This window comes from Mustela nigripes, chromosome 6 (assembly GCF_022355385.1).
Source record: "Mustela nigripes isolate SB6536 chromosome 6, MUSNIG.SB6536, whole genome shotgun sequence".
NCBI classification, from domain to species: domain Eukaryota; kingdom Metazoa; phylum Chordata; class Mammalia; order Carnivora; family Mustelidae; genus Mustela; species Mustela nigripes.
Window position 1 is genome coordinate 29,914,861 of NC_081562.1, and position 21,707 is coordinate 29,936,567.

Below are 21,707 nucleotides of genomic sequence, written 5' to 3' on the forward strand. Positions count from 1 at the left end.
TGAACATTTGGTTATCTGATGTCGGTGTGAAGGTTAGAAATCTGTCTCATCCATGCGTTGCTGAATGGCAGATAGGTGATCCAGGGAAGATTTTTGTACCAAAACCAGTCAAGCCTTTTGCCCACCAGCTCTGAGACAGTGAAATGAAAGGACACATGTGAAACACCTAGCTTGGGGTCCAATAGCTAGTAGTCCCCCAGTAATATTTACATTTTGTTGTAGGGGTTCTTACACGTTAGGTAAGTGGGTCAGAGGATACAACTGGAGTGGTTTCTTTCATCAGGTGGTAGAGGAGCAAATCTGTGATGGAAGATAATTCTTACATCAGGATGAAAGGTGGGTTGGCAGCAAGGAGAGGACGGACTAGAGACAAATGATTTAAAAAGCTATTACAGTAGCTCTAGCTTGAAGTAAGAGCCAGGAGAAGGCAGTAGCGGAGTGGGAACAGAAAGGAGAGGCAACATTGAGGAGACTGTTAAGAGGTCCAATATGTGGGACTTAGGAGCTGATACTGTGTAGGTGATGGGAAAAGGAAGTGTGCAGGTGGGATTTTTAGATTTACGTGGAAATGAGTGGGGCGGGTGTTGATACGGAGGAGGCAGCGTTTAGACTTGCACGTGATAGGTCTAAGGTGTTGCTCCAGCATCCCTGTGGAGCTCCTCAGCAGTAATGGAGAGCTTTGGAAAACCATCAAAACAGAAGACGTGGATTTGGCCATCACCGCCTAGAAGCAGAAGGAGGTGGCATCACAAAGGAGAGGGGCAGACAATGGAGTCATAAAAAATAAACTTTAGGGAAGTACATCATGTGACTTCTGTTCACTACATAATTAAAATTGTGTAGTTAGTGTCACTGAAGATAATACTATTTTGGCATTATGTCTCTCGTTTCAATAGAATGCTTACTTTAACAATAAGTTATTATTTTATTTCATGGCTAAAACAATATAGGTGATGAAACAACATCTCAGGTAAGGGGTTGATTGAATTTGGTATTTTACTTTAAAAGAAGAATATTTATGAATTTTGTGTTAATGCCTGATTCTGTACCAGGATGGACAGTTGTGTAATTTATTCTCCTCTGCCACTAGAGGTTCTTTGTGAAATTTTAAAAGCATTGCATTTCCAAAAGAGAAGGTTTAGAGAATATCTAGAATAACTGATAAGGCGGAGAACTGTAAAACGAGAACCATAAAAACTAGATCTGTTGTATAAAGGGAAAGGTAAAAAGCCAGTGTGATTTAAGTCTGTGGAAATGCAGCATACATAATTCTCTAAATTCCTAGTATCAGATCCCATGATTTCTAGCCCTTCCAGTTCACTTAAATGGCATTAACCATTATATTTGTTAATTATTGATGTTTGGATTCAACATTTCCTTTTAGGTGTTTCAAAATCTTGAGTGCTAATGGTGAGGCAAAAGTGTTCAGACCAAGGGACCGTGATGATATTGTAAAAACAGTGATTGAACCGATGGCATCAGAAGGCTTGAGAACCATATGTCTTGCATTCAGAGATTTCCCAGCAGGAGAACCCGAACCAGAGTGGGATAATGAAAATGATATTGTCACCGGCCTCACGTGCATTGCTGTTGTGGGGATTGAAGACCCTGTGAGACCTGAGGTGGTGAAACGTTCTGTGCTCTGCATGTGCGCAATCTCTAACCCTAGGGGATCGAGGCACTGGCTGGGACCAGCTTTCTAGTAACATTGGTGTTTGTGATTTTATTGTTTTTTCTTGGGTGAATCCAAAATAGGTGAAAAAAAACAGTGCTTGCGATGTATATGCTACTTACTGATGGTTTTTAATTAGACTGCTTCTCTTTGGGATTTTATGTACTGATAGCACCATAACCTAACACGGTGCCTTGAGCTGGGTAGGTTTTTCAGTTGATATTTATATTAAGTAACAGATGTATTAAGTTACTTGTTTTCATGGTCTCTAGACCAGTGTTCAGTAGAACTTTCTTGTGATGATAGAAGTTTTCTATATGTTAAGTTTTCTATATGTTCTCTACAGTAGTTCTTTGCCACATGTGACTTCTGAGTTTTGGAAGCATGGCTAGTTCAACTGAAAAAAAAATGAGTTTTCTGTACTTTATTTAATTTGAATTTAAACATCCTAGTACCATATTTGACAGCATGCATCTATACACTTTGCTTGGCTTCTTTAAATTGTTTATTTTAAAGGTTATTGAGCAACTGCTAAAAAAATGCGCCAGGCATTTTACTAGGGTAAAGATTTTTGAAATCCAGTCCCTGGCCTCAAAGAAGTCACTCTTGGGTGGGGATGCACAAACATGTAAACATAATCCAGGATGTTAGTGCATTGTTAGGTTTATCCAGAGCATGTTATATGGGCACAGAACATGAGCCCCCAACTTTGTTTAAAGCAATAACATCTTTTTAATGAATTCTGTGTGCCAGATACTAGGCCAACTGCCTTACATATGTTACTACTTTTAATGTTTACCTCTGTGACATTACTCTCATTTAACAGATGAGAAAAAAAAAAATCAAGGTGTATAGAGGTTAGCTCTAGACCATAGAACTAAACTATTATGTTTAAATCTGGCTTTGTCTAAAAGGTGTACTGAAAACACTGCTATGCTCTGTGAACCACTGAAGGGGTCACGTAAGACTTCTTGGAGGTTAATTACCTATCTGAGTCTTAAAGGATGCGGTGTTAGCTGAACCTCGAGGGACAGTTGTAAGCACATTCTGAGCAAAGCAGCAACATGAGTAAAAGCACAAAGGCAAAAGCAGCTTTTGTTCAATGACTCTCAGCTAACTGATTCAGTACCCAGTGTATTATATTAAGTACTTCTTTTAGGAACTGGAAATAGTGCAGTAAACAAAATAGTCATGATATTTGTCTTCTAGAGAAGACAACCAAACAGACAAAATGATAAATTTTTGGACAGTATGCCAAGTGAAAATATATTCTGTAAGGAATAAGACTTGGTCCCTGCCCTCAGTGGTTTTACATTCTGGTTGGCATATGGGGGTAGTTGGGAGGGTGATGCCAGATACGACAATTACAAGAGTGAAAAGGGCTATAAAGGGTATGCTCAGGGTGATGAAATTACGTGACTTAGACACATTAGGAGATCTCTGAGGATATGACATTTGAACTGAGATCTGATGGCGGAAAGGGAGCCAGCCATATTAACAGCTGCAAGAAGAATATTCAGGCAAATGGAACAAAAAATTCAGAGAGAGCAAATTTCAAAGTTAGAAAGGAGGCCAGTATGGCCGTAAGTGTCGACAAGAAGGGACAGATAAGATTATCTTTGGTCTTACAAAACATATGGGTTGTGAATTTTATTCTAAAACTCAGTGGGAAGTAATTAAAGAAATTCAGGCTGGGAAGTAACACAATTTGTGTCATTAAAATACTCTTTGAGGTACTGTGTAGGAAATAGAAGAGGAAGTAAAGCAGAGAAGGGATTATCACACTGATCCCAGGAAGAGATGATCATGGCTTAGCACTACATACAGTGTGGCAGGGAAGACAAAAAGAGAGGGATGATTTCAAAGTAAATGGAGGTAAAACCAATAGGAATGAATCTGTTGGGTTTGGATATATGATTCTTGACATTTTTTAGGTGTCTGAATCACCCTAATGTACATCCTGTAGGCATTTGGACCTAGTAGCCTGAAAGGAGCCTAGGCTGGGAAATTCACCCGAGGGGCTCCAGGAGCTCTCCTGAGGAGAGTCTAGCTCCACAAGTAGATGTCTTACAGAGGAGAGACAGTCAGTCTTCCATTACTAGCTGAGGGGTAGATGATATTATTGAAGGAGTAGGAGAACCAAGCTGCCATCTGTTCAGAAATGATGAAATACCCAGGTGGGTGATGTTTGCCTTTGGTCAAAAGGAAACCAAAGTTTTAAGCATTGATTTATGGCTTAGCTCTTACCTAGATGTAGTATTAGATCAGGGTGTCTATAGCTTTTGTCCTCTGAAAGTAGATTGCTGTTCTCATGCTTTTGGCATTGAGATTGATTAAGAGTTTCATCTTTTTTTTAAACATGAAAGTGGCACTTAATTTTTGTTTTTAGTATCACAATATGAGATGGATACTTTGAGACTAATATGAAACAATGTAATATAAAACAGCTTTCTGTGAGTGGGTATTGTGGACTGCATTTCTGATACAGAGAATTTTGATTAGATATCTAGAATAAATTCAGCTTTATTGAATTTGCGTAGGTACTTGAGCAAGGTAATTGGCTTCTCTTCAATTTCTTATTGTAAAAGTGGAGATGGTTTGTGGGCTTTATTTGAAGATATTTGGTATGGTTAGTGGGCCATTCATAAATGTTAGTTTGCCCTTCTTTAATATTATTTGCCGCATGGTTTTAACCCGACACCAGTTTCTGTCTTTTATTCATTGTCCCCCTATTCCAAGTGATCTCAGGATACCACCCAATTATTGGACAATAATAGTGGACAATTTTGGGTTACTTTTCATCCAAATGAGATATCTGGATATACATTACATTTTTTTGCTAAGCAATGTTTTCAAAATCAAATGTTGATTTTTTTTTAAAATAATAGATGCATGTGCTGTATGAAGACACAATTTTGTCTAGGTAGGCCATGAAAGCTGTTCAGAGACATTACATTTAAACTGTATTTACAGTAGAAGTCATAAACCATCAGTCTGCAAGGCCAAATTTAGCCTTCAGTCAGATTTTCCTTGGACTCTGTGTGTGTGTGTGTGTGTGTGTGTGTGTAAAAGTATTATGTATTGAGAGAGCATACACAAATGTAGCTTTCTACTTTCTCTTAAAGTCATAGGTTCTATCAACATTGGGCATTTATTTCATCATAGCAAAAAAAAAAAAAAAAATAGGCTAAAGCCAAGTAGCTTTCTCATTAGGCATTAGTTTGGGGTTCTGTGTTTTTCTCATTTATGTTACCCACATGGCTCTATAGATGTTTGCATTTGTAGCCTCTGCTCCAGAGGAATCAGTATGGATATCTTGATTAGAGAAGAGCAGGAAGTATTCTCTAGGCAAAGGGAATTGCCAGAAATAGAGAAACAGAAACAATATGTATTTAATTCATCCATCAGACTGTCTTGTAGAGAAAAATTTTAGATAAATTTAGAAATTACTTTGAGGTTCAATGTGAAACTCTGTTATACTAAGAACTTTGCGGCTTAATAGTGTAACAGTTGAGAAATTGTCATGTATTTTTAAGAAAATCTATTAGAAAAATATATATCAGGTGTTATATCAGATGTTTTACAGGAGAAACAAACATAAAAACAGGGATACCAATTAGAAAGCTATTTTGGTAGTTGAGGCAACAAGCAGGGGAGACAAGGTGCAGGGAAGGTTTGAGGTAGAATCCACAGGACTCATTGTCATTTAAAGATGGGTAGAATAAGAGATTGGAAGAGCTCAGATGACCCCTAGGTTTCTGTTAGGTAGGTTTTAAAAAACCTGGTCTCCCTGTCTTTGGACTCCCAGATTCCTCTGTTCACTTCTCTGATGAAATTATGAACTCAGCATTCACAATGAGGTGGGAGAAAGATGTAGATTGGGAAAATTATTAGCACAAACAGGACAGTTAAATGTACAAGAATAAGTAGGGTAATCCTTAAAAGATACAGAGTGGGAGGGGAAAAGTGAGCCACCTTAACCCTAAAGAGCACACCCCAGCATTTTACTCTGGTGTTGTCTGGGCAGTAAAACCAGAAAGCCAACCAAAAAAGAACCTCATAATAGTTGGGGGGGGGGGGCATTTTAATGCAAACAAGTTAAGTAGGATCATAACTGAAAATGAAGCCTGAACTAGGACTGTGGCAATGGAAGAGGATAGAAGAGATTATTGGGAGTAATTCAAGAAATATTGAATATCTTGAGATGAAAGTAAAATGGTCATTGTTTGTGGAACTATGCTGTAATGCATTATTTGGAAATACTAATTTTCTTTTGTAATATGAATTTTTTTTTTGTAAACCAGGTACCAGAGGCAATAAAGAAGTGTCAGAGGGCTGGAATTACTGTGCGGATGGTTACTGGTGATAATATTAATACTGCTCGGGCTATTGCTACCAAATGTGGTATTTTACATCCGGGGGAAGATTTTCTATGCCTCGAAGGTAAAGATTTCAACAGAAGAATACGAAATGAAAAAGGAGAGGTAAGGGCTTCTTTAGTTTTTGTGTTGATGTATTTTTCATATATTAGGAATTTCATTCAACCAATAACATATTGAATATGCACTATGGGTTATGTATCACAAATGAGGGAAAGCAGCCTACACCTAAGAAGCAAAACGTTTTAGCACGTGAAAGAGATTAGTGATAGAGAAATTTGTCCTAAAGGGAGTGAGCACTTCTTTTTTTTTTAGTCTAGGCCAATTTCAGAAGTATAATATATATAAGTGAGTATGGGAGGAAGAGTTGGGAAAGGCTGATACAGAGCATATTTTAGGACACCTCAAATTCTTTGCTTTTCATACTGTTTTAAGGTGTTTTTATTTTCATAGGCAGTGGGAAGATTTTCAAAATTTGATCTTATAATGGTGTGTGTGTGATATATAGATATATATATACATATACATATATATATATATATATAAAATAGTGGTTCTCAACCTGGAGTATACATTAGAGTGACCCAGAGAGCCTTTTAAAAACTGATTGCTAGGCCCCCAACCCAGAGGATTTGATAAAATGATAGGCTTGAGGCCTTGCTTAAAAAGTCTGCATTTCTGACAAGTTCCCTTGAGTTGCTGATGGTGCTGGTCTGTTAACCACGCTCTTGAGAACTGCTGATACATATGCCAGATAGCTAATTTGGGAATTATAAAACTAATTTGGGTACATTTTAACTTTCACGAATATTTATAGATTGAGCAAGAGCGGATAGACAAGATTTGGCCAAAGCTTCGAGTACTTGCCAGATCATCTCCTACTGACAAACACACACTGGTTAAAGGTGAGTGGATTTTATGGCTAATTCACCGTTTGTTCATACAGAAATGTGTTCTGTTTCCCAAAGTAATAATAGATACTGAACAGTAGATTGGATCTTGGATATTATCTCTTCCAGTAAAATCTAAATACATTTCCTTTTGACACCTTCCGTGAACTGTGTTTATCCTCATTAAAACAGGATATTGCTCTTCGTGTAACCTTAGTTTCTGGACTTGGTCCTTGTCCAACACCTCAGCAGTTTCCATTTCTCTGTATTTGTTTGTTTATTTTTAACATCGAGTCTGTAAAACTGGCTGGTCAGGGTCCTCTGCAGAATCACCTTGTTAATTAAAGGGGATATTTTTACAGCACAAATATTTACTTTTTTTTCAGGTATAATTGACAGCACTGTGTCGGAACAACGCCAGGTTGTAGCTGTAACTGGTGACGGTACAAATGATGGCCCAGCACTGAAGAAAGCTGATGTTGGATTTGCAATGGTATGAACTTAACCTGTTTAATATTCAGAAGTAATTTACTGGCTAAGTTGTTTGTTACTAGATTGCAACTTTTTTCACTTATTTGAGAGTGAGCGCATGAGTAGGGGAAGGGCCAGAGGGAGAGGGAGAAGCTGCTTCCTGCTTGTGTGAAGCCTGACACAGGGCTGGATCCCAGGACCCTGAGATTGTGACATGAGCCAAAATCAGGCGCTTAACCCACTGAGCCACCCAGGCGCCCCACTGTTGATTTTAAACACTGTCCTTTAAGATTTGAGTGAAAATAGTATGTGCCTAAATTAGTTTGTAAATCTGAATAGTTTGTAACCATGTTCATTTGATGCAGTGAAATCTGGCTAGAAGGTGACTCTTGAAGAACTATAACATCAAGCATTTACCTTGTACTCTGCAAAATATATAAATACCTGTTGTCTGATCTGAACCTTACAACAATCTTCTTAAGCAGGAGACAGGCTTTGAATAAAAGAGAGAGAGAAAGTATATGTGTGTGTGTGTGAGTTAAAAATATAATTGAGAATCTTCTGTTCCACTGAAGATGTCTGTTAAGAGTAACTGAACATCATCATTTCATGTATAATAGCTATAGTCCTTTTTTGATTGTAAAAAAAACCTGCCCCCCCAAGTCTTCTATTTAGATTCGATTATTTAAAGTGCTAGAAAACTTCAGCATTTCATTTTTATATTCTTTTACACTAGCCATAGTACTGATGAAGTATTTATTATAAAATTGATATCATGAAATACAGATGCTACATAAATGTTTAGTGCCTGAAATTAGGTTGTTTTATATTTCTGAATCGATTTCTTATAGCTTTTCAGTGTTGGAATGAATCTTTGTACCTTCAGTGCCATAGAAAACAAATATTCTAATTTTAACTTACTTTTTTGAAAGTACAGGTCTATAATCACAATTCCCAAATCTAAAAATCTGAAAACTGAAATTTCTTCCCTAAATTTGCAACACTCTTTTGACATCAAGACATAATTCTGAATGGATGTGAGGACTTTTTGTCCCACTTACCATGAACAATCATAGCCATTGTATAGATACTAATGTTTTTATGGGGTGCTGATCCCCTCTGGGAAAATTTGTGGTGGGATATAAGTGCGTCATTATCTTTCTAAAATGTGGGAGACTTGAATTCCGAAACATAGTCTGGGCCCACAGGTTTCAGATACAAGAAAACATGTGCGTACCAGGATTTATTTGTATAGTTTGTCCCCCTGTTAGTGTGTTGCTAAGATAGGGAGGTAGCAGAACCATCACCATGGTGGCAGGCTTTCAGCAGGCATGGGAGGGATACAAGGAGGAAATTATGTGGGTGAAGTGCTCTCAGCCCCTAGCCGTGAACCCAGAGCTCCCCACCCTGCCCTACTGCAGACTCATTACGGCTGGCAGCACATCTGTCTGAACTTCTGAAGATTTGTGCGAAGTAGCTTAAGGGAGAAGGAATACTGAGGTCCTGTCCCTTTGGCTGTGGGCACGTAGGATTCTTGTTCATTGTAGGAACACACGATCACTCTCTGCTGCTCTGAGCACTTAGCAGGACTCTGACTTTTCATTGGGACAGCTGACCAAGAGGGCATTGATTTACAGTTCATTTTAAAAAATAAAAAGCTTGCTTCCTAGACCTTCAGTGTTTTAAGGCAGATGCTAAGGACTTTCAGTGCACACAGGTAAATATAGTATTACAAACAGAAACACAGTACAGTGACTGCCTTGTTTCACTTGGAAGCCCTGACGTTTTAGGCCCGTGGTACCACCTTTTTTTAAAGTAGCACGTCAAAAATCTAAATCTGTTTTAGAAGACAGAAGGAATGACTTGAATGTCAAAGCACTCAGTCAAGCCTGGGTTTACTTTATGTATTTATTCAGTTGTCCAAATTCATATTTTAAAACTGCAGGACAAAATTATTTGACTTGAGTTTTTAATAAATACCTGCAAGAAATTGCTACTGGTTAGTCCCTATTAAATTTCTCTTCCTTTGCAGGCAGAAATAGCATTTTAGAATACTATCTGTATATCCTCTGTGTGTGTGTGTGTGTGTGTGTCTGTGTGTCTGTGTGTATATTTATACACACTATATATACTTAGAAAAGTCAACATTGAAATAAAATTTTTGACAATAAAATAAGATTTGCAGAAGGCCTCTAATATAAGTATATGATTAGGTTGCAAAGAGGTCTGGCTTTATCTCTGTATAGCCGCTTGCCATAGATTCCTTTTGATTTGCAAGCTTTTATGGGTACATTTAAAATAATGACTATATTATGTTATTATATTATTCTTACCAAAATTCAGCCAACCATAACATACAGTTATCTCTGTCTTCAAAGCCTGAATTCCATGATGGATTTCTATAACCAAATACATCTTTGGTAGTATAATCTTCCCTAAGGTAATTAAAATACTGTCTTTTTAAACTTTGGATTAATAAAGGATTTGTTTGTTTATTCTCCACATATTAAGAAGTAGTTTTCAGTATTCTGGTCCAGAAACATTAGAAGTGAGTAGTTGTCTCCTCGAGGTTCAGCACACAGGGGAATAAGTAAGTACTCAGAGCATAGTGGCAGCCAGGGAAGGACCAGACACAACACAAGGTGTATGTCAAGGAGGGAGACTCTGCCTGGAGAGACTGGGGAAAAGGTTAAGGGACTGAGAAGAGGAAATGGAGAAGTACAGTGCAGGGACCCTCGTGAGCTACAAGAAGTTGAACTTGTCTAGAAGGGGTGTGCTGTTGGAGGAGAATGGTCCATGAAGTCGGTTAGATCGGCAGGCAGCACCTGCAAAGAGCCTTGAATACTGACATAAGGAGTTTGTTCTTTTATCCAGTACATCAGCCCCACCCAGACAGTCTTCTGATGGAGTAAGAGAAGTTTGGAGACTTCCCATGCATGGTGGCACACAACTCAGAGCTCATAAAAAAAGCTATTTAACTTTTTCTGGTGGAAGTTCCCCAGACTTACTTGATAGTGGAACTCATTTTTATTTGGACACCAATTAACATCTCAAAATTGCTTCTTATATTTTGAAGGATTTTGAACAAGGGAGTGATGAGATTTGCATATGAAAAAGATGGGAAATGATTAGAGGCAGGAAGACCTGTGAGGTTTAGATGTGTTAAATATGTTGTACATTAAAAGTAAAATATTCTGATTAGAAGCTAGAGGCTAAAATTTTAAATTTAAATTGTTCCCTCATGGAATATTTTTGAGAAAAACTTGAGCTTTGTTTTTGTGTCATCAATACACTAAATGGATTTAAAAAGTCAAGCCATTTTATAAGACTTATTGCTTAAGCCCCCTACTTCTTCCAGTTTTTTGTTTTTTGTTTTTTGTGGGTTTTTTTGACAAAAGGAAACCAACTATTTTAGCTCTTTGTTTCCCTTAATTGTTTGCCTCCATATATTTAAATTACATGATGGTGCTTTTTTATTTGTTTACAATAAAGCACTTGCTACTGACATCTCACTGGTGAAGACAAATATTTGACACTTCGACAGGCACACCAGGCACAGACCGCTTCCCCTCCATAACGCATACTACACAGGACCTACCCTGTCATTCTTGCTCCAGAATTAGATCATAATTTCCGATAGACCATACAGTCCTTATTGCGACTGTAAATGCTGTTCTTTTTTTTTTCAATATTTTATTTATTTATTTGAGGGAGAATGAGTGAGAGAGCATGAGAGCTCTCCAAGGAGCTGGGAGCCCGATGCGGGACTCGATCCTGGAAGTCCGGGATCATGACCTGAGCCGAACGCAGTTGCTCAACCAACTGAGCCACCCAGGCGCCCTATAAATGCTGTTTTTTTTGTTTTTTTTTTTTTTTTTTTTTTTTAATTTTTTTTTTTAAGATTTTATTTATTTATTTGACAGAGATCACAAGCAGGCAGAGAAAGAGGAGGAAGCAGGCCCCTGGCTAAGCAGAGAGTTCGATGCAGGGCTTAATCCCAGGACCCTGAGATCATGACCTGAGCCGAAGGCAGCGCCTTAACCCACTGAGCCACCCAGGCGCCTCTATAAATGTTTTTCTAAGCTGAGCTGTGTAGTCTACCATCCTGACTCTTACTTCCTTGAACAACAACTTGTATTCCCTATAAATTGTCTCATTCCCTTTTTAAAACTATTTATTTTAAATGAGTTTTCTTTTTTAAATGTGTTCACATTTGTGCTTAGTTTTTGTAGATGCTTAAAATGAGCTCATCACCAAATTCTCCATTCTTTACATCAGAATCATCTAGCACTTCTACATTTTTACCTCCTTAGAGATTCCTCTCCCAGACCTTCTGACATGCTTGAGTGTGGCCTCTCCCAGGCCTACTACCCAGCTGTCTTGTTGTTCTCCATACCTGAGGATTTCCTTTTCCTCTGTCATGTTGGATCTGGTCTTTCCTGGACTCAATGTCATTGTCTGTTCTGATTTACTCCCTCGTGGAGTAACTGTCTCCTCCATTAGCTTTCTGAGAAGAAAAGTTTATGAGAGTTAAACATTTTCGTAACTTTTATGACTGAAATCTCCATCCTCTTTTTACTCTTGAGTCTTAATCTGACTTGGTATAGAAGTCTCGTTTGAAAATCAGTTTTTCACTCAGAATTTTGAATTCATTCCTCCATTATTATTACATACCATTCTGAATTCTGAACCTCTTATGGGTTTCTTTTTTTTCCCCCCTTTCTGGAGATGCATATGTCTTTCCTTCGTTTCCAGTCTTTTGAAACGTAATGATATTTTGTCATAGAACAACTCTCTACTATGAAATAAACTCATATTCTTCAGTTTTGTGAAATTTTTTGATGCTAGGCTTACTTTGTCTCCACCATTTCTTCTTCTTCTTTTTTTTTTAAGATTTTATTTAGTTATTTGACAGAGACCACAAGCAGGCAGAGAGGCAGGCAGAGAGAAAGGAGGAAGCAGGCTCCCCGCTGATCAGAGAGCCCGATGCGGGGCTCGATCCCAGGGCTCCGAGACCACAACCCAAGCCCAAGGCAGCGGCTCAACCCACTGACCCACCCAGGCACCCCTCCACCATTTCTTCTTTTGGAACATCCACCACCGTCCCCCATCCCATTTCTTGAACTGCTTGGACTCATTATCTTGTGGTGTTTGTTTTTTTTCCAGCTTACCATACCTTTATCATCTTGCTATATTTTCAGGGACATTTCCTTAGTTTCTGAGTTGTTGTTGTTGTTGTTGTTAAGTTTCTGTGATCATATATTTATTCTCCAAGAGTTATTTTTCGATCGCTGACTTTTTTGCCGTTGTTTTAGTATTGTGTTCATGTTTCACTGATGTGCCTTTTACCTCTGTAAGGATTTGGCTTCTTAAATAAGCTTTCATCTCGGCAAAGTCTGTTTGGGTTTCGTCTTTCGTCCGATGTCAGGGGGTTGATTCTTGGTTGTCTCTGCGTATTTACCGGTGGAAAGCTGGAAAGCCTCGGGGCTATGTGTGGGATTTGTCAACGAGAAGCTTCTCGGTAAAGTGATCTGGCTTGGCTATTTCACTTCCTTAGTGTACCTTGAATTGTAGTATTTTCAGGTCTTTTCTCTTCAGATGATCAAATTTCCCAGAAAAGAATCTTCAAATCTGTTACCTAGGGGGCACTCCTGAATACTGGTGTTCTAGAAAACAAGTAGGGAAAAGGAGGTGGTGGTCTCAATACTCATTAAGCAGACTTAGCCTTAACCCCCTTTTTTTTTTCAGTAGCACACCCCTGTACTCAGCAGTGCTTGGTACTTCCTCCCCGCCTCCCCACAGTCTGCACTGTCTTTGTCATACCTTCTCGGATAAATTACCAGGCAGTCTTCTTCCAGGTCAGAGGGCATGGCAAATTGCCACTTGGTTGCATGGACCTGGGAACAGGCCTTGAGAACTTAGCTGCCTTTTCCTCTAATTTTGTGGTTAACCTAAAACACACATACAGAAAACCCGTAAGTCATAAATGTACAACTGAATGGATTATCACAAGGGAGCAAGCCTGTTCTGTGTAAGGCGAGAAATAGATTGTTACCTGAAGCTTCAATCACGCTGTCTTCTAAACATTGCCCTGTCTCTCTGCGAAGATAACTAGTATTCTGAAGATAACTTTTGTCTGTTTCCAAACTGTGAACCTGAGAATCTTACATGTATTTTGAGTCCAGCATCCTTTCTTCATCATTATGCTTATGAAATTCATCTGTGTTGTGTATCACTGTAGCTCACTCATTATTAATCTACAGCTTGCTAACCCATGCTATTCTACTCTTGATGGACAGAGTTGTTCTTAGTTTGGACCTTCTGGGTACTTCTTCAGTGTCTTTGCTAGACTTTTAAGAAGTCCTTCAATTTTTATTCACACTTTTACCCCTCCTTCCAGTGCTGCCTGGTGCTGCCAAGTACTGAGCCTTATGTAGGAAAGTCTGTTGTCCAAAGAAAGTTTCCTCTGCTTTCCCTACTCTTGGCGTGGGATTCCGTTCTGTGGGGTCTGCCAGCCTACTTCCTATTTGCTTATCTCCTCTCCGGCCTCTTAAGATTTCCTTGCAGTATGTCCTTTCCCACTAACTTGGATTTTGTTAAGTTTTTATTTTAATACACCTTTTTGTGCGACTTTTAGGGAAGAACTTGGGTGATGCATTCTTTTTTTAAACCCAACTTGAACTTTATTTCCCATACCTTACTCTTTGTTCGATTTTGGTTTAGGTAAAATCGCTTTCTGAGAGATACTGTAGAATAACTAAATTACCTTTTTTTTTACAGTGAATGTCAGTCATTAGTCATTCAGTATAATGGCAAATTTTGGTTTATCGCATACTGCTGCCCTTTTGGATACTTAAGCGTGGTATTTCAAACGTTTAGTCTAATTCACAGCATTTTTCTTCTTAGGGTATCGCTGGAACGGACGTAGCTAAAGAAGCTTCTGACATCATTCTCACGGATGACAACTTCACAAGCATCGTTAAAGCGGTGATGTGGGGACGAAATGTCTATGACAGCATCTCCAAGTTTCTTCAGTTCCAGCTCACTGTTAACGTGGTCGCAGTGATAGTTGCTTTCACGGGCGCCTGTATTACTCAAGTAGGTTCACGGCTGTTCTTGTTGTAGTTATTGTTGTTGTTTTTCATTAAAACATGTTTGTTTTAAAGCAAAAATGTGTGTATAAGCTACCGTTTTAAAGTACTTAAACATTTGAATAACCTGAAGCTTAACAATGTAGGTTAATTAATATGAAAATGTTATCCTGTTCTGTTCTTTGAGTTTTTAACTACAAAAGGCTTCCTGAGAATTGCTGAGTCCCTGAATAGTTGTGAATTTCTATTAGGAAACCTATCTTTTCTAGGATTCACCGCTTAAGGCTGTGCAGATGCTGTGGGTAAACCTCATAATGGATACGCTCGCTTCCCTGGCTCTGGCAACTGAACCCCCCACTGAATCTCTCTTGCTTCGGAAGCCTTATGGTAGAAATAAGCCTCTCATCTCACGCACCATGATGAAGAATATTTTGGGTCATGCATTCTATCAACTTGTAGTAGTCTTTACACTCTTATTCGCTGGTAAGAATTCAATGCCTGATAAAGCTTCGGTTGTTTTTGTTCCAAGCTAATACCGTCCTAGATGTTTGAATGTTGCAGATTCTTCAAGAACAAAAGTTCTGTTTCTGACTGCCCATGTATCTTTCCTTTCTCTTCTTTGTCAGTGGATGTTGCTTAGGGAAGCACTATGATAGACAGTGGGAGGAAGTAAAAAGATTCCTGATTTTTTTTTTGGTCCTGGCTCTGCCACTAACTTAAATATCGTAGTTTTGGGGTTTCGACGTCCACATCTGTAAAACAATGGAGTTGTACTAGATGACCCCAGGTTTCTTCCAACTTAACCCGTGCTGTTATTCAAGATCAAATAAAGCTCTGGCTAGGTTGTATTATTGCATACTTTTCTTGAAATGTTAAACTGTTTTGTATGATAATTACAAAGTAGTAATTTTTCATTCTTTCAGGAGAAAAGTTTTTTGATATTGATAGTGGAAGAAATGCTCCTTTGCATGCTCCTCCTTCGGAACATTATACTATTGTTTTTAATACCTTTGTGCTGATGCAACTTTTCAACGAAATAAATGCCCGGAAAATTCACGGTGAAAGAAATGTGTTCGAAGGAATCTTTAATAATGCCATCTTCTGCACAATTGTTTTAGGCACTTTTGTGGTACAGGTGGGTAATTGGAAAAGATAGTTTCAAATTTGATGATCATGTAGGAGATATTAGATAAACAGCTTGTTCCCAGAAATTGTTCGCTGCATGTGTGGGGCTTCTTTATATTGTCTTAATGACACCCTAAAAGATTTTAAATACCATACGTCAAGTTAAAATATGCTGTATCCTGAAATCCCACGTTGAGTAGAGTATATAAAGCTAATACTATTTTAATTGCACTACTGATTCTGTGGTTGTGGTACTTTACACATAAGCTGATACCGATTGTTTATATCATTATCAAAACTCTTATAATTTTCATGTTACTTACTTAAGGCAAATCTTACTGTTTACCAGTTTCTAGCCTAGCTAGAGTGATCACTTATTGGCTTCGAGCAATTGATAGTAATTGTATCTACAGTTACATTTATTAAATAATAGTACTTGAAATGAATATTCTAAGATTCACCTGATTCTGAATGCTGCTTCCTGAGTTGGTACATGCTAGTTTTTGATTTTGTAATACAGCTGACTCTTGAACAACACGGGATGGCGGACCAACTCCCACCCCCTCCCGGCCCCAGCCCACCCCTGCACAGTTGAAAATCTGAGGATAACTTTAGAACTTCCCCCAAAACTCTTAATAGCCTACTCTAGACCAGAAGCCTTACAAATAACATAAAATAGCCAACACATATTTTACATGTCATATATATATTCTTATAATAATGGAAGCTAGAGAAAAAAATGTTACCAAGAAATCATAAGGAGAAAATACATTTACAGTACTGTACTGTGTTTGCGGAAAAAAATTTATGTATAAATGAACTTGGGCAATTTAAATAGTGTTGTTCAAGAGTTCCCTATACCATCAAAACAAGATTTAAAATTAAACAGTGAGCTTGAAGGGGTCAGGCAGTGATGGAGCTTGTTTTGAAATGAAGACTGAAGAATTGTAAAGTTTATTCAGCCATGGCTTATGTACTCTAGGTACCAAAACCCTAGACTTAATTATTTCTGTTTTAGCTTTCAATTTCCATAAACTTTAGGGAAAATGTTGCTTACTTGCAACAAGTATTTGCTGGAAGTATTTTATTCAGGTTGTAAAAAAATATCGTTCATGACATGTTAAAATTGTAGCTTTTACTTGCTATAAAACTGGATTTATTTTATCTTCCTAATATATGAGGACTGCAGAAAATTTAACTGCCTCTCTATCAAGCAAATCTGGTAACTTGGTTCTCAGCAAAGATTGATATACCCAGAAGAGTTTAATGGGAGGGTATCATTCATCAGTGCCTTATATATAAGCCAGTACTACTCAAAAGTATAGTCTGTGGACCAGCTCCTGGTCCGTTTATTACAAGTCCACAGTGAGGTAAGAAGCATGTGTCAGACTATAAATCAGCAGCTTCATTAATCACCCTGTGTTTCAAGGAGGGTTTTTGTTTCATTGCTGGAGGTGTGTGTTTGTAAGTAATAGCAGCGGTGATTCTGCTAAGCAAACATGCATCGATTTGTACACTAGTGCCTGTTCCTTATCTTCTTATCATGGGGTGGCACTTTGAATAGCACTTTTGTAGCCAGTTTTAGCTTGGTAGGAAAACATGGACCTTGATATACACATATCTCGTTCTGTTTACTTCTGAAACAGTCTAGCCAGAGTCTTGATTGTAGAGCAGAGGTCCCTGAAGGGCTTCCTATTATAAATTGTATTCAATTTAATTTCTGTCTCTTTCACTTACTAGCTGATTTTTCTTCTTGCCTTTTTTTTTTTTTGACAGATCATAAAGTACATAATAATCCAGAATTCTTTGTAAATATTTTATCTCCTACTTTCTAGCGATTAACACAGAATCAGTGTTTTCAAAATAACGTTTCACGAAACATTGGTTCCTTCGGTTGCTCTTACATCCTCAGATAAGTATAGGAAATATTGCCTATGTTACTACCTGTTGTAGTTTATTAAAGCAATATACCATTATAGTAACAAGTACAAACTGACGAGTCAGTCATGGGGTCAGATCGTTGCCTCTTAGTAACCGTGTGACTCTCTGACAGGCTGCAGCTTCTTCATCTGTGAAATGGGGATAATACATATATGAGGCCGCATCACAGAATTACTGAGGCATTAAGGGAGACTGTACACTCGGGAAGATCTGAGCTTACTTCCTGGGAGGGAGATATTCAAATGCTGGCTGCTTTTTTTCTTTTTTTTCTTTTTTCTCTTTTCTCTTTTTTAAATTAAATCAAAGGCTTTGAGAAATCCTACAGTTAAGAAACTTGTTGAACTCTGTTTAATGCTACTGCTTCCAAATTTTAGAAGGTAGCACCTGATGCAAGGCTCCCTGAGCACTCATTTTGGAAAATGGATCTGTGCACACTTACACAGTTCTGTAGTATCCTGTTGATCTGAGGGATATATTAAAAGTATGTGGAAACTTAGTCCTTGTTCTTAGAAGTAAATGCCCTAAGTAATTAGGAAGTTTTATTCCTTACAACTCTAAAATAAAAGATTATTATTTCTTACAAAACTCAATCAATACAGTCATATCAGTCATTGATCATTTGCCCAGCATCTTAATACACCTTTCACGTCCTTATTAAGAATACCAAAAGATAAAGTTTAAATTTAAAAAAAAAAAAAGAAGAAATGGAAAACACTCAAATAAATAAATGTTGAGCTTTTGTGCTTGTTTTCTTGGTTTACCAAGGAAAATTATTTTAGTTTGATATCTCTATTAAAATCCAAGGAAGACTGCCAAATTAGTTATGATTGATTGGAAATCCATTGGTACAAGTGTAGAAATAATCCTGACTAAGAAAAACAGTGGAATTGACAAATACATATCACTTGAATTTGAAGTCTAGTACCGCTACAAAGATCGGAGTCCGTACCTTAAAAGTTTTAAAATGTTAACACCAAATTGATTCTCTTTTACTTCAGTATTAGGCAGCTACTCACTGCCATGTCAAAGAGAAGCCTGTCAGACTCACAAGAGGGTGAATGTTGGTACTTAATTCTTAATATTCCTATGTATGGTCTTAGGTCTTTGAAAGTAAGGAGAGAAGCATAAGCACTGGATTAAGGATTTTATCTATGCCGGTCATTGGACTTCCCTCTTTATTTATAAGGGGGAGCAAATTTCTGAGAGTGTACCACCTAAGTAAGCACCGTATCTCATAGAATTTTACGGATCACTTGTCCTCGTCCACCATTCCTGTTTGTCCGGACATCTAAATGTGAACTAAGAATGAACAGCTGTGTAGGTGGGAAACAAGAAAGATTGACTACCATGTTCCCTTTTCATAATATCTGGTCTTTTCCACAAAAGCGCACTGTCTTTTACGGAAAAGCATAAATTATTCAAAGAATTATATAATACAAGGGAATATAGTTACTTGAATCATACTGGAAACAACGTAAAGTTATTTTCCTGATCAGGAGAATTTTTTTTTTTTTTAACTGAACATAATCATGAAATATACATGCATTTTAAATTTTGATCAGAGATTTCAATTTATTTTCATCTGTCTTATTTTCAGCTGTGAATATGACAATACACGTCACCATCAGGATAATCATTATTCAGCTTGAGTTTTAAAGGATACAGATTTGGGTAATTTTTGAAGTGTATGAAATGTCAAGTTTAAAAGATTTAAATAAATTTACTCTTGATTATTCCTCCAGATAATAATTGTGCAGTTTGGTGGAAAACCTTTCAGTTGTTCAGAACTTTCAATAGAACAGTGGCTATGGTCAATATTCCTAGGAATGGGAACGTTACTCTGGGGCCAGGTAAAAAGCTCATCATTTTTTGTTCAAACCTATAAAGTGATTTTTTTTCTTTTAAATTTCCAATGTGTATTTTCTTTAATCAATTCTGTTGCTTAATTCTAAGTAGTTGCCATTCTGGGTGAAGAAAGGGCATTCAGGGATATGTTTTTTTGTTTTTTTAATGTAGTATCTGTTCTCATATTATTATTATGGTTATGCCTATGTAATAAAACACTTCAAATTTCTTACATAGTTTTTTAATTTATTTTTTAGAGCAAGTTTTACAACAGTTATTAAGAGGATGCATTTTTAACTGCTTAAGATGCTGGTATCTCTGTCTTTTGCTCTATGACCTATGTTTGCATTTTCAGAGAAAACATTTTTACAAAAATATTACGATGTTATACCTGAGACGTTTCATCGTTTTATTATGTAATTTAACCCAAAATATAGCTAAGAAAAAAAAAGCTCGCGTTTCAGTTCACTTAGAGGATGTTTCCATGAAAAAATAGTGGTATCTGGGTAAATGGGCCACAAAATGACATTTTCAGCTCTTTGGATTGACTGTAACAATATACGTATAAAGTACAATGCATGAAAAATAAGATATAGTTCATGTTTGGTATAGACAGCTGACACGAAGGCATGTCATTAGTTTAAAAAGATAAGTGGTGTTGGTGTGTGCAGTGTTCATTTTAAGTCCATTGCCATTACTATAAAAGTAACTGATCGTCTACTAACATTTTCATAAACGAAAGTTAACATATGTTATGATGTGTACCTGGTGTAAGTTTATGCACTGTCATTCTGCAAGTCAGTCTAAGTGAATGTCCAGGTTTTACTGAAACTTAACTCAATCTTTATGTGCCTTACCTTTTTCTTAATTAAGTTTCTAGGTTCTGAGGTTTCTCTTCTTACTCCTATTGCATGACTCATTAATAGAGATCTTCTTTTAAGTATTGGGATCCATACTCGGGCCACCTTTCTTAATTGATTACCATTCTAGTTATTTCATAATGTTCCCGCATAGGCAAAACAGAATCCCACAGCCTCCCAGACCATCTGGCTAATTGCAGGAAGAGGAAATTCAGTACAACCAACATACCCAACGGGGATCAGCTCCTGGCTTTGGTTGACATTGCCTATTGATTTTACGTGTGTCCTGGTAGAAGGAGCACTGATCTTGGTTGTCAGGAGACCTGTTCCACCTTTGTGAAATGAGCTGGTTGGACTAGAAGGTCTTTAAGCAGTTCTGATCCGGACCACGTGCTTGTTTCCTCCTGATAAGCCTGACTTCCTAAAGGAATGGCTATTAACACTCACAATTTAGTACATATTTATTACTATTTCTTGTCCTCTTCATGTTTCCTGGGGCATCTGTTCCTGTTTGGTATCATGATCAATCAGTACTAATCCAGTTTTAAAGAGTTTCATCTTGTAAAAAAAATAAATAAATAAATGCATTTAAGAAACAGAAAAACTATGTTCAGTTTAACCTTCAAGATTTTGGGGGGGATTTTGGTATGTTTTTTCTCATGGAGCTCTTTCAGCACTAATGAAAAATAAACTTGTTTTGCATCCAGTGAAGACCACCTGCCATTTGGTTTTATTTTAAATAAATGTAATTAATTTGAGTTTAAAACTGAATATGTGTTTCAGAGCATGTTTGTGCACTTGACTGTCTTGAATGTCTCTCTTAAAATATGAAAGCTGTAATCAGGTTATTTCCACTCAGGAAAACTTCTTACCATTCCAACTTCAATCTTTTCTGTAGTTAAGAAGAGAACGTATTTTGTTGTTGTTCTGTGAAAGAAAGCCTAATGGACAGGATCTCACTGCTTCGTGGTAACAGTAGTGGGCCACACTTGCGACTTCTTAAGCCTTTTGTATTGCGGTTGGTTGGTTTAATTTCATTCGGTTTTGATTTATTTCTAAGTTCTTTCCCCTGTGTTGTAGCTAATTTCAACAATTCCAACTAGCCGTTTAAAATTCCTAAAAGAAGCTGGTCATGGCACACAAAAGGAAGAAATCCCGGAGGAGGAGCTCGCGGAGGATGTGGAAGAGATTGACCACGCTGAAAGGGAGCTGCGGCGCGGGCAGATCTTGTGGTTTAGAGGTCTGAACAGAATCCAAACGCAGGTATGGGCCTGGTAGAGAGGTAGGAACGGTGACGGGAGCCGGGGGCCAAGGGCTCTGGGACCTGGGGAGGAGGTTTGAATGAGCTCCTTAACTTCCTTTCTAGCCTTCCCAACCCACAAAACGTATTCTTTTGAAAAAAATAATACTGGTGCCTGGAATGAGTGAAAATT

At 37.7% G+C, this 21,707-nt stretch overlaps 1 protein-coding gene across 4 annotated transcripts in view; it reads left to right on the forward strand.

The window, feature by feature from the left end:
- Positions 1-21,707, forward strand: part of ATP2B1 (ATPase plasma membrane Ca2+ transporting 1) — a 123,971-nt gene that overhangs the window by 93,669 nt on the left and 8,595 nt on the right. For all 4 annotated transcript variants that reach the window (XM_059402363.1, XM_059402365.1, XM_059402366.1 and 1 more), the window contains exons 12-20: positions 1,385-1,622; positions 5,977-6,156; positions 6,869-6,956; positions 7,328-7,434; positions 14,319-14,510; positions 14,773-14,986; positions 15,427-15,638; positions 19,312-19,419; positions 21,355-21,537. In XM_059402363.1, coding sequence (XP_059258346.1) covers positions 1,385-1,622; positions 5,977-6,156; positions 6,869-6,956; positions 7,328-7,434; positions 14,319-14,510; positions 14,773-14,986; positions 15,427-15,638; positions 19,312-19,419; positions 21,355-21,537 — 1,522 coding nt within the window. The remainder of the gene's footprint in view (positions 1-1,384; positions 1,623-5,976; positions 6,157-6,868; positions 6,957-7,327; positions 7,435-14,318; positions 14,511-14,772; positions 14,987-15,426; positions 15,639-19,311; positions 19,420-21,354; positions 21,538-21,707) is intronic.